Raw genomic sequence first — 13,878 nt, 5'->3', positions numbered from 1 at the left:
TCATTTATGGATACATGTGATCAAGTTCAATCAAAATATAGAGATTGAAATACAAAGTTTGAGCAAACGGAAGTAAAAAGTAAAATGTGACAAACAATATCATAATTTCATTGGTTCAATTAATTCAAACTAATGAAAGTAAAAAAATATAATATAAATAAAATTGGTTGAAAATGTAGTTCAATCCCTATTCATTTTGGCTCGACCAGACTATAGTTAAAATGAGATTAAATCAAACATCAAATTGGCCAGTTTATTCCTTCAAAAAAGGTTTAACTGGTACAATCGGTAATTTCATACATTTTAAAGTTTGTTCACAAGGTATTAAGTTAACTTTTGTATTTTTTTTGGTACAATTTTTGTTTTATTAATGCATGCTAAAAAGAAGAAACTATAATAAATGTTGATATGGTTCCCCCAAAAAAGAAAAATAAAAACAACTGCTGATTTGGTAGTTTTTATCTACAACCTTTCAAAATAAAAATAGTTTTTATCTATAAAGTCACTACAAGTTGGATATGGTTTGAGTTAGAGATAAAAAAAGAAATACTAATTTAACAAACCTGTATTTATCATTCAACAACAATTGACATTACATACACGAGCATAATAAATTTTGAATGTTTACACGCATTAAATAAGGCAGGGAAATTTTCACTTCCAACGAAAATCAAATACTCCGTCTGGTCCCATTTATAAGAAACATTTAAGTCAACAAAATGCGATGTATCTGATTAAGAATTTGGACCAAGTACATTAACTTTTGTTGACTCAAAATTCTCTTGTAAATAGGATCGGAGGGAGTCCAGGAGTTGTACAAATAAATGAGATAATACATAGTAGCACAGGAGTTGTACAAATAAATGAGATTATACATTTAAATTAAATGGAGAGTAGCTGAGGCATGTCTACAGGATTAAAAAATTGCTCAGCAAGAAAATCAAATGTCAATTCCACTTTTCATGAAATCAATGGAAAATAACAGGATGAATGTTCTGCTAGTCGGTGTCGCCAACATTTTTCAACTAAAAAATGGCAGATTCGCAACATCTGTCGACTCAAGAACGGCGGTTTCACAAACATCTTTCGACTAAAAAATGGCGCTATCACCAACATCTTTCGACTCAAGAATAGTGGTGTTGCCAACATCTTTCGTCTCAACAACATCAGCACTGACAACATCTTTCGACTCAAAAAAGGTGGTGTCGCCGACATGATTACTTGATAATTGAACATAATTGGAAAGAGAGAACTTGGGTGGGAGGGTCATATGATGTTCATTACTGCCAAGCTTTCTATGTGCAATTCCTAGGGCATATCCTAAAGCTCGTGAAACAGGTACAGCAACTGCATTTCCAATTTGACGGTACCTACAAATAATATCATAAGAAAAAAAAATAAGGAATACAACAGTCTACTGCATTTTGAATACAGTCCCTCTAAAATCAATTTCAGTTTCTGTCCCATGTTTTTTAACTATCTAAAAAGAGAAATGATATTTGTACAACCACTTTTTGACAACTTTTGAAACAACCATCTCTCTCATACTCACATGTGTTTTTATTCTCTCTCTTCTTTCTCTCTCCATTGTTTTTGTCCAATCACAAAAGGAGAAAAATGGTTGTCACCAAAATTGTCTAAAATTAGTTGTACAAATATCACTCATCATCTAAAAAATACTTTTGATCCTGTCTTTATCATAATTACATTGGGTGTTGATGTATCAAACAAATTCTTAATGCAGAGTCATGTAACTATGGTGGACACCAAAAGGTATCACTTTTACAAAACAGGGACAAAAACCAAAACCCAAATTTTAGAGGGTCTACAATCAAAATTTGGTATGATGGTAGGAAAGAAAAACATTTTTAAACCTATTTATATTAATTAAATAAAGGTTTTATACCTTTCTTTCACAGACCCACAAAATCTATAATAATCATGAAATCCTTGCAGCCTGGCAAATTCTCGTACGGTGAGGATTCGATCCTGCTCTGGATGTATTACTACCTACAAGAGTTTGAATCTATAAGTTACCAACTTTATGTGACTACTGTAAACGAATTGAAGACTGCGACAAGACCTGGTTATGACAACTTGGGCTGGTTAGTGCGGTAGGAACCGTTTCATCCCACCACAATCGTCCAAATGGCCTACATAAATGTTCAAATTTAGATCAAAAGTATTTGAATGTAAAGCAATAAAAATCACCATACAGACTATAGAACTGAAAAAACCACCTCTTGGACCTCCCCTGTTCATAAGTGAAGCAGTAATCTGGGACCTGAGACCAAATAAAGTAGGTAAATAACTTAACTTAGTGCCGTTCTAAGCATGAACCTAAATAGATAACCTCCCATTCAAAAGATTACAATCAAGATCCCTTAATTATAGGAATATATAATCATCTTGGCAATATCTCATTAGTAATATACAATCTTTATTATTGTTGTTACAACATTATGTTTTTGTGCCAAGTTCTCTGTTATTCCTGTATTATCTCATTAGCAATATATAATCATTATTATTGTTGTTGTTACAACATTATGTTTTTGTGCCAAGTTTCTCTGTTATTCCTGTATTAGTCCACAGTCTGGATGTCCAGTCTTGGATGTGGGGGGTGATGACCAAAAATCCACTATTTTAAGCAACAATTACCGCCATGACACTGCCATCCTTCACAGATTGGCTGCAGCAGTTAGCACAAAATCTAGCACCACAATAAAGGCCAGTTGAGATCCCATGTTGATTAGAGATATGGACAAAGTAGTCCTTATAAGGCTGGGGTTGTCCTTACCTTATAGGTTGCTTTTGTGGGGTTAAGTTAGTTCTTGTCCAAATTCGAAGAATATTTATTCATTCAGTCTTAATATGCAATGAAAGCAATATAAAGATTTACCAATCGCTTTCCAGATGGTAGCAATGGAATATTCTCTGTTGGATGTGGCCTAACCACATTGTCAGCTCCTACAACAACTCCAGGAAGATCACGGAAATTTGCTCCCTGCAGTAATACTAAAATTAAAGATTGTTCAAGGAATGGCGCAAATGCAATACATGAACTTAATCCAGAATACAACCTTCCGTTTGGGAATTTGACAAACACGTAGGTAGTCATCTTCAGACATAAAGAGGGGTCTGTGATCATATAATATATGTGTTTTCTTTGTTGCTCCATTTAATGTGGATCCAGTCACCTCTACTCAAAATGAATAACAAGGAAACAAGATGAGCCAATGTTTGATCCATAATTTATTGCCAGAATACATTAAAAATAAAAAGGAGAACTGTAGACAGCATATTGATGAAAAACAAAGGAAAACTGGCCATTAACTAGCATATGGGACACATCCTTGGCACAAGTGCCAGAAAACCAGCTGGTATGGGGGTTTCTTTATCCCTAGATATACAAATATAAAAGATAGATGGAAGACACAACACAACCACTTGTCGCAACATAGGTAACCGAACTGTATTTATTAATACTATGAAGTAAATATAAATACAATTTCATGATTAGTTACAAATTATGCACTCAACTCAAGGGAAGGCACTATTACCATGTTTAGTTGATCGTATATATCTTTGAAATTCTGTTTCTGGAGGATTTTGATATGGCATTTCGTCCCGAGTTTCAAAGTTTGTGACCTACAATATTGAATTATGTTAAAATCATGTTAAAAACTAGTAAACAAAGGAAAAGGTTTCTCTAATATCGTGTAAATGTAAGAAGAGAGTATTCACCCCAGAATTTAATAAATATAACATTTTTTTTTAATAAAAGAAGGGAGAATATAACTTTAGTAGTACAATTTAGAGAAGCCTTGTCCAAACATAAAAATTCAAGCAAAAGCAGGTCGGTACAGGAGGAAGATCAGAGATGGCATCTTGAATAACAAGAGCTTCCTCTACTTCTCGTTGTTGGTCCTCATCATAAGCAACAGTATTGCGCTGCCAACAAAAGCCAAAGCTGGTGAAAAATAGAGAGAACTCCAGAAAATTATTTTCAAAAAAAGCGTAAGGATTAATACCTCAAACTCAGGTGGAGGCCAGTATCTCATAATAACATCATGTGATGGCAATGGAAATTGGGGTAGAACCTATAAGAAAATAAGAAAGGTAGAAGATTAAAACAATTTCTAGACCCATGAAATTTAAGGAATTTACTTCATAAACAAAATTGATGTGCTGAATACAAGTGATTAGATCAATGTTCAAGTACAATTGATATGTTTCTTAATAACAAAATGAAGATATTTACTGCATACAAGAATTTGATCTGATGAGTACAAGGAATTAGATGAATGAGTAAAATTGATGCCCTTAGTAGAAAATGATTGGACACTATTCAATGAAAGAAAAATTTCTAGTTGAAAATAACACATCCAAAATTTATGTTTGGGCTGAAGCTTGCGGGATCAGTAGTGTACTTGTAGAAGACTTTCCTAGAAAACAATTTTATGATTGTTGAATCATAGTCTAGTTCATCTTCATGATTTTCTATTTTCTATATAAACATATGTAGTATTAGAAAGCTATGCGTACGAAATATTTCTATATAAATATGTATAGTAAGCAAATGATTGATCTATTTTCTCTCTCACTATAATGTAATATGCATAATAGAACTCTGCCTATATTGAGCTCTGTTATTTTATGTAGCTAGTTCCAAGCCCAAACAGAAGAGAAGGAATTGTATCATAATGTTGATAGCCAATGTAAAACGTTCTGAAATCTTTATGAAATAGATAGATGATGTGATTTTGTTAATACTATTTCAAGGCTGTCACCCTTAAGTAGTATGTTGCACATCTCAAATACATCATCATTTTCATCAGCTGCAACAATGCCTAGGATTAGTGAAAAACAAGCAAGAGTTTCCATACTTTTGGCAATAATTTGGTGAATAAGCTACTTCCCTAAGACTTGGCTTTCGAACTTGGAATATTTTGCACGCTTGAAATCAATGGTAATAGTTGACAACATGGTTGGGAGGAGGATTTATTGGTGCATACATGAAAGCAAGCTGGTGGGAGAAAAGGGCAGGGATAAGGACACCTTAGTTTTAATCAGTGGTTCGTAAAAAATATGCTATCTATGAATTGGGTAGGCATAATAGTAGATTAAATTTGGTAGAATAATGTAGTGGGTCTTAGAAGGGTCAGAAGAGAAGATCACAGCATTAAAATTTGTGGGGAAACAAGAAACCCTTAATACATGCTTTTTGCAAATATGTTTTAGTGAAAGTATCTAAAGAGGAAATAAATGGTAAACAAGAGTTGTGGGTGTAAACCTTGGAATAATATAGGAAAAAGAAATATATGAAATCCAAATTTAGCAGGATACAAACTAGCATTCTCTTGGAGGTGAAAATTCAACTTCCTAGCATACAACATTTCACATAGTTTAGGTATCATGGACAGAGATAAAGAAATAGAAGTTAAAAAATTAAATTCAAGCAAGGTGATGAAATGGATGAATATCTAGTGTTATTTATAGAAAGGTGTGATTTGAATTAAGGAAAAAACTGTGTATGGGTTGACCAATAACGATGTATGGTACTGATTACTAGACACTAAAAGGAGCATAAGATTCGTGATAAAGTTATGAGAATGTTGGCTTGGTTGAGTGGGACCATACATCAAGAAATAATGTATTAATCAGAAAGAAGAAAAAAAGAGTGGCATCTACTGATGACGAGACAGTAGAATCATGCCGAAAACTGATTGAACATCTATTGATAAAACACAATTGCATCATTTGATTCATGTAGCTCACCCCAGCAACTGGAAAAATACTTTGGCTACTATTCTTGAGGTACAATAATGAATGTTAGAAATGACAGTAGTTAATGGATGCTGTTTTTTTTTTTTTTTTGTATTAAGCATTAATGGATGCTGTTGAATGCATTGATGGAGAGAGATATTGTCTTCCCTTAGAGTTGGGTCAATTAACATAGGCATAAACTTTCAAATATATTTTTCAGTAAAAGATAGAGATATGTTAGTTTTTGTTTCCATGTTCATCAGGTTTACTTAATACCTCATCAGGATGAGCCCCCCACATGAAAACACGCAATCGAAATTGTGGAAGACCATAACACCCAGCTGCAACAATTCCTAACCTTGCTTGGTAATGCATGTGTACCAGACGACCTAAAGCATATCTTCCGAGTGAACCCTTGTCAAATCTCAATATGTCAACCACATTCTCCATTAAAACATACTTAGGCTTCAAATATGTCGCTATGTCCATGAAAACTACTATCTGATGATTTCTTTCATCGTCCAATGGTGATTCCATGTTTCTATAACGATTATAGCCACTAATTCCTTGACAAGGAGGACCTCCACAAACAACATCAACTTCACCCTGCAACAATTTTAAGCAACAATTCTAATTAAAATGCAAAAAACCCTCGAGATTTTATCAAATTTACACTATCAATATTACTACTTACAGGAAGGGGCAAGAGTTTTGATTGTATGCCCTCTCTCACAAACTCCTGCAAGCTTTCCTTACAATTGCTGCAGGTACAAATAAATAAGTATGGACGCACAAAAAATAGTTAATATTACCAATCATTGAAAAGAATCAAGCTATATACCGTAAGTTTTCAATTGGTTCCCATGTATCTTCACTTTCATCGTAACCCTTCCAGTGTACCTACGAAAGAGATGCATGAACATTATCAGAGATTCAATGAGCAACATATTGATTAGAAGATTAGACGGTAAACTAAAAAAATTCGCCATTAAAGTGTGGGGCTGGTGTACAAGAATCTGCAGCACTAACATTAAAATTTAATGAACATTAATAAAATCTGCTCGGTCCCTTCTGTTATGAGAATGTTATCTTAAAATTTATAAAAACAAAATGGATTTGAGTTTGGAAAAAGAATGTTTGATTTTAGAGATGCCAAAACATTTTATTCCATCACCGTTATTAACAAAAAACAGAAGTTAAAAAAAAAATCGCATGCTAACTTTCACTCATTTATAATTAAGAAAATTGAAGTAAAACACAATTTATTAATAAAAAAATATTACAAAAATAAATAAATTCACGTAAAAGATATTGCAATGACTGGATACTCAAAAGGGTTGGGCTTTAGATTTAATATAGTGCAAAGGCCTTTAATCCTAGTGCTCACCACCAAACAGTTCATAAAACAGATTTTCTCATTTAATTACACAAAACAAGGATAGTCGCATCATTTTTTTAATGTGGACAAAATTGTTCTCGTGCTTATTTTGTTTAGTCTTTAAAATGAATTTATAACACCGTCTTCGTTTAAATCTCGCTTGATTTTTCTTTTGTTTCTCTTTTACCGATAAAGGCAGGAAACAAAGCTTTTTCAAACGTGCGTGCCTTTTTATAACCCACAGTTGTCAACCTCTAATTAAATAATTGTATAATCAAAGAATATATCTGAACTTGGAACAATGACAAATACTAATCACTTAATGAAACATGAATATCACCCTATCTAAAAACATGCAAGCAACCATATCTGCAATACTACTTCAAGAAGATTGAGGTTTTAATTATTTGGAAAAAAAATAGCCAAAAGATGACTGAAATTAGATTTATTACCTTCAAATATAGACCATGTTTCCCTGTTTCACTGGGATCACCGTAGCATATATCAACAATCCTAGATACTTCAAAATCATCATCAGAACTATCAGCAGCTTTAGAATTCACTTGCTTCTTTCCTCCTGAATTCCTCGACCGTAATGGAGTTTTATTTTTTGTGTCGCCAACATTATACCGTTTGCATAGCTTCTCCCACTCCTTCAATAGTTGCAGAAAGTCCTCTGCAGATTCATTTCTCACCTATACAATAGAAATCGATAAATATTATATGGAATCAGAAAATTTAAAATTTAATAAACTTGTAGAAGATAGTCAGCACTTACATGTGTCTCTGGATGGTTTAGTTTTAAGCTTTTACTTGCATATCTATTACTATCAACGGCCCATCTCTAAGCAAAGAAGCAAACAATAGAAGATCAGTATATCACAGATGATATTCAATGTAATTAGTGGATACGAATAATTTCAGTACAACTATGGAACCCATGTATAATACCGTGACAAGATTAACTGATGATATTTTGGCACCTAAGCACAGTCCAGTTGACATGCCACCACAGCCAGAATAAAGATCTAGTAATGCTAGTTCTGTTCTGTGCAACTCAGGATTAGGTAGACTCTTGGTAATAGTAGATGCCTCTGGTGAGTGACTCTCAAGAACAGCAGGTTGTGATAACTTGTTAATCTTAACAGCATCATCTAAGCAAATATATAGACATCTTTTAGATATAAGTCTGAACAAAACAAGACATATTGATGAACTAAATCCGAGCATCTCAACTTGCATTTTTTAAATGATCACTGAAATTGCACTTTGTTAAAGGACGATAATATTGAGCACTTAAGAAATGGTGAAATTTAAAAGTGTATCATATGACAAGAAAATAGACGATTTTTTAGCTAAAACTGGTGATCGCTACAAAAAAAAAATGAATTTTTATGTTCTCCAAACAATCATATAACAGCTGCAAGAAGCACGTGTACAGAATTGTTTCATATTTCCAAAACCACTTGTTTTTCCGTGTCAACGCACTTCCGCCTCCCATTCCTTTTCCCTATCTAGTGATAGAATAAACTAGAAAAAATTGGTATAGAAAAGAAGACCAAAAGCATCTTGGACTCCCGCATGACATACCTGTTGGTATTTTACGGAATGTAGAGTAATCAACGCAATATTCCATATCATAATAGAAGTCAGATGGTAAATTAGAAGCCAACTTCAGACCAACCTGCAAGAAGTCACACACAGAAAAAAGAACTGGCAATTGTTACATACAAAGACAGAAATATAAACCTCAAAATTGACACTACAGCACTCCCTCATCAGATGAAAGTTTGAGGGGGGAAAAGAACATCTTAACAGATATCCATCATACCTTAGGTGTTCTATATCTAACACTGACTTTCTCTATTATGGAATCTATTAAATTATCATTCATTATTGATGAATAGAATAAACGCCTCTTGTCATGATAATCACCTTCATCTTGGACAACCTGATAATAAATCGGAAGTAATAGTTATAAATTACAATGACATATATTTCAACATAACTAAATAAATATCATGATATACTCGGTACTCACTGTATCTTGAATTCTGTAAAACCATTGGACTCGGAAATACTTTTTGCTATCAGTTGTTAGGAAAAATTCAACAATCTTGCCAATATGTTTTTGTTCTCCTTCACCCTGTAAGAATTACATAGAATATAAGCATAAATATCTCTCATGGTGTTCACAGAATCACGAGATTTTGAGATAACGGATGTCACTGACATATATATATTACTCTGCCAGTTCTTCATAGGACAGTAGAAAGGTTAATATAACTAGCCATACTCACAAGCAAGTTTTAAGGACACTGCATACACCCTTAGTAATAAAGTCGATGAACATGAACACAAAGCAGTATGCTTTGATGGATTTAATGAGAGAGAAAAATTATAGATCATGCCATGGAAGGGTCTAATACTCGAACTGATCATGCCATGAAATTTTGAATCCATAACCTTCGGAAAGAATCAAATAGAGTATTAGACCCTTTCATCTCCCAGCTAGTTAAATCACTTCCACAAGTATAATACTAGATGTGAAAGTCTCTAGTTAGTCCACACCATTTTCAAAAATAATTATCAAAAGTTAAAAAAGAGAAGGTATTTTTTATAGAAAAAGTGACTAGGACAAATGATAGTGTGGAGATCTATGTTGTTAACAGCAGTACTGCAGCAGGCGATAGTGGAATGAGGGTCTGGTGCAATGCTAGAAGCAGGTGTGAAGTGTTTTTCTCTAGCAGATTTAGCAGCCACAAATAGCAGTTGAATAGTAGCTAAATTGCCAAGTAGGCAAGGAAGTTAAAAATGAGATCCTACATAGAATCAGGAAGGGGGGTCAAGATCGTAAATCGCGGGATCATAACACAAAGGGTAAGATTGTACTGGGTCCATAAAACTCATATTCGTAGTTGTCTGCATTCTAATGTCTAGTTCTAAGCATGAAGGGTGTTGTTATTAGGCCATCCGAATTGGTCCATACTCTAGATGTCTACTTGTGGCAGTGGAGTGTGAACAGATCCCACATCGACTAGAGATATGACCGAAATACCGCTTTAACAATCCTAATCTCTTGAGCTAACTTTCGGGATTGGATTAGGCATAGCCCAAAATCTAAGAGTGAAATATGTATTGTGAATATGTGCAAGCCACATGACAGATGATTTGTATCATTGACCGAAGGGCCTGTTTTCCAATTAAGCTTGGCAGAATATAACAATAAAATGACCATTTTCTATTCCTCCTGAGTTAATATCGAAAGTATTAGTAGAAAGAGAGAGTGAGTGGAAAGAAAGGAAGAGAGATGAGAAGACTGTAATCGGATAGACTACAATGCGTAATGACCCTTATATTTATGACAAAACCTGAGACCGAATAACCTTATGCCTCAAATCAAGACCAGAAAGCCAACTCAAGGCTATGAGTTTGTTCTGTTGGGTTAGCATCTCTTTGATATATTGGCATGCTAAAAGAGAAGTCAACTCCTCAGTATACTTCTTGAACTCCAGAAAATAGTCCATTTTGGGGAAGAAAATCTCATGAAAAAAAGTATAAATGCAATCCAGATTGTCAGATTTTTCATATATTAATCAGAAAATCTAACTATTTCACGGTCTTTCAGTGGATGGATAATAAATGACCGAGTACACCTATCAACTGAATTACAAGTAAGGCTAAGATGTCTTTATCCTTTGTATTCCATACAGCTACAAACAGTGTTTTCTGAACTATGCACTTACTTTTATAGATGCACAATCGCCAACAGTGAAAATGCAGTTCCCAATGATAGCTTGGGCATAATGGCATTTAACATTTATAATTGTCTCGTCTTCTTCATCCTCACTATCATATCAGCAATGTCAAAAAGAAAAAGAGTGAAAAAAATTAGAAAATCTATCAGCCAAGAAAGAGCATTGAAATCGCCACAATTCAATTTATGAATAAGTTTCTACTTACTTTATTATGAACACCTTATCATTACATTGTTTGTCCTGCAAGTTTCAACAGAAAAATCAGATAAAAAGAATACGGAATACAATGTTTCTGAAATCAAAGAAGCTAACAGATCTTTTCATTTCTTAAAATGAAGAACTCAAACATTGGCCAACTTGTTATGGGAAATGGAAATGGTTAATATTTTCTTTTTGGGCAAAGCTTATTTTAGATACAACGGCATGAAAAGCATACTAAAAAAATCAGGTCAACAACCTTCAATTTGTAACGCCATCCCCATTTTTTGCGAGCTTCATCATCAGGTATTGGATCACCAATGAATGAAGGAATGTTTCTCCCATACATACATCCTTTCGTTAAAGAAGCAGATGATTTAAACTTCTTTTTGGTGGCTTTCCTTTTAAGGCAAAATAATCAGAATTTGTTCCGCCATTTTCAAACCAGGTTGGGGATGTGGTTTCGTCCAGAGACAGTGCTGAGCAGTTTATATCGTCAACTTCAGGAGAATGTTGTTCCACCGGTGAATTAGACAATTCAATGGAAATGGAATTCACTTTTCTTTTTTTGTTCTTTTCGTGAACTACTTTTGGGGTTCTTTTTCCTTGAGAAAAAACTAATTGCGTGTTTTCAATCCCATTTGAAGACCGAGTTCTTCGCAGCTGCATGATTCAAGAATCAGTAGACAGAAATTTCTTATCATGGAATATAAAAAGAAAGAAAAAAACAATCAAAGGTATGTCAACAATGCAGCACATTGTATGTCAACAATCATGGAATATAAAAAGAAAGAAAAAAACAATCAAAGGTATGTCAACAATGCAGCACATTGTACCAATGTGTTATTGCATATAATAATACTAGTAAAAAATAAGATACACAGACAAAAATAAAACGAAAGTAGTTTAGGTCAGGACATATGAACTATAGCAACAGCACGATAAGAATCAAATACACTTTAAAAGCAGCAATAATAGTAATGATAATAATAATAAAGTATCTTAAGTACAACGCAGCTAGTAAAAGGTTGCAAGGACATTTGATATGTCAGGACGCAAATTCGTATCCGCATGTCCCCATTTCACAACACTTAGTTTTGAGTGAGTTTCGCCGCTGGACTCTTTAGAACCAACCAATAAAAATAAAGTTGTACATGGCTTGGGGAAGCAACTTAATTTATAGAAATAAGCTTGAAATTTTTTTTGTAATGAATTATAGAGTTTTTTTAACTAAAAATTAGAGTTTAATAAGCTTGATATTTGATCACAATATTTATATTTTATTTGATGATAAATTATCCATTAATAAATTAAAGTTTAATTTTTTTTTAGAGGAGTTGGCACAAAATGGAGTTGTAGAGGGAAAAATAGATCTTTAAATTATCAATTTCTTATAAAGATCTATTTTTTTCCTCTACAAGTCCATTTTGTATGAGTTAATTTTTTCACAAATAAATATCCATTAATAGATTATATTTAATAACTACGCAGTAATGTAATGAAATTTTATAGAAAGATGGAACCATTTGGTCTATGGACCAGATACCAAGTTTCCAAAACAAAAAAAATAGAAACTTTATATTAAAAATATTAACAATTTGTAAACTTTAAAAAGTTAATACACGTGTTTCAAAAAATATTAGTACTATATTAGTTTCCTTAACTTGTTCTACTAATTAGCATTTTTCCTTCTTTTTTCTGACAGAATTAGAATTTTTCTTACTTTGGAAATATTTCCATAAATATCTAAGCGGTTAACCTAATTAAATACAAAAAAAAAAGAGAGAACATTTTGCAAAAAATGGCAACAAAACTGATATAAAAACGTTTATAGTAAAAAATTGTTTTTTTTTTCCTCGACCAAAAATAAAATCAAATAAAATCCGAAAATTAATTTTTGTAAAAATAAATTGTCCAACTTTAACATGATTATCAAAATTTTGGCAAAAAAAAAATATAATTATCCAACTTTAACATGATTATCAATTTTTTGGTCAAAAAAATATAATTATCCAACTAACATTTCCAAAAATAATAAATGTTTCTTAAACTAAAGAATCAATGGAGATCATACTTATAGAAAATAATAAAACTGTAAAAATTAAAAGAATGAAGTTAATTCTGGTCAAACAAAAAATTGAGAGAGAAATAGAATTGAGTAACACACCTTAACAGAACAAGAAGAAGAGCCTCTTCCGTCAGATTCACCTGATAATCTCGGCGACCTTCGTCGATTCTCCTCGGACAATTTCATCTCAGAAACCCTACCTTTCTTCCTTCCTGATTTTCCGTTAGAACGCACATTGCCGTCAATTACATCGAAAGGAGCCGATTTCACCACCGGAGATCGCTGGGAGTCGTCTGCATGCTCTGACTGAAGTACCTCCGGCGGCGATTCCTCCGTCATTGCGACGGCGGCGGAGAAGCTGATAATTTTCGAAGAGAGAGTTTTAAAACTGTAATTTTGGGGATCTAAATCTTGGAGAGGTTAGAAGCGGGTTTTGCTTTTTTATTTTTTTGTTGACTGTTTCAGAGTGTGAAGTGAATTTAGTTAATTAATGAATGTGTTGCGTTGGGAAATGTAATTTTTATGAGGGGAAAAAGGAAACAAACAAAGAAAGTGTTTGGTAGATTTTAGTTTCACTGCGAATCAAAAAACAACAAAGTACTTTCAGTTTGGATTGGATGGGATGGGATGGGGGTGTGGTGGTTATCACTGACTCATTTTTACCACCACTTAAGGGTTCTTTCGACTTTTCTTGAATTAATTTTTTACTA

The 13,878-nt window shown here is 33.2% G+C and overlaps 1 protein-coding gene across 1 annotated transcript; it reads right to left on the bottom strand.

Moving 5' to 3' along the window:
- Positions 1–851: 851 nt before the first annotated feature.
- On the bottom strand, positions 852–13,664 carry LOC25501554 (DNA (cytosine-5)-methyltransferase CMT2). Its single transcript, XM_013590823.3, has 22 exons — positions 13,268–13,664; positions 11,360–11,763; positions 11,108–11,142; positions 10,891–10,993; positions 9,186–9,290; positions 8,976–9,095; positions 8,735–8,828; positions 8,096–8,298; positions 7,923–7,988; positions 7,597–7,839; positions 6,608–6,666; positions 6,461–6,527; positions 6,043–6,372; positions 4,032–4,100; positions 3,865–3,951; positions 3,561–3,648; positions 3,081–3,199; positions 2,900–3,004; positions 2,241–2,284; positions 2,084–2,153; positions 1,907–2,010; positions 852–1,370 (listed from the first exon to the last, which is right to left on the bottom strand). Exons 2-22 carry the CDS (start codon positions 11,447–11,449, stop codon positions 1,091–1,093), a joined length of 2,481 nt encoding a protein of 826 aa, XP_013446277.2. The 5' UTR covers positions 11,450–11,763; positions 13,268–13,664; the 3' UTR covers positions 852–1,090.
- Between the last annotated feature and the right edge of the window lie 214 nt (positions 13,665–13,878).

The sequence above is a fragment of the Medicago truncatula genome, chromosome 8, assembly GCF_003473485.1.
Source record: "Medicago truncatula cultivar Jemalong A17 chromosome 8, MtrunA17r5.0-ANR, whole genome shotgun sequence".
Lineage (NCBI taxonomy): Eukaryota > Viridiplantae > Streptophyta > Magnoliopsida > Fabales > Fabaceae > Medicago > Medicago truncatula.
The sequence above is the reverse complement of the archived record's forward strand: the minus strand, read 5'-3'. Positions and strand labels throughout refer to the sequence as shown.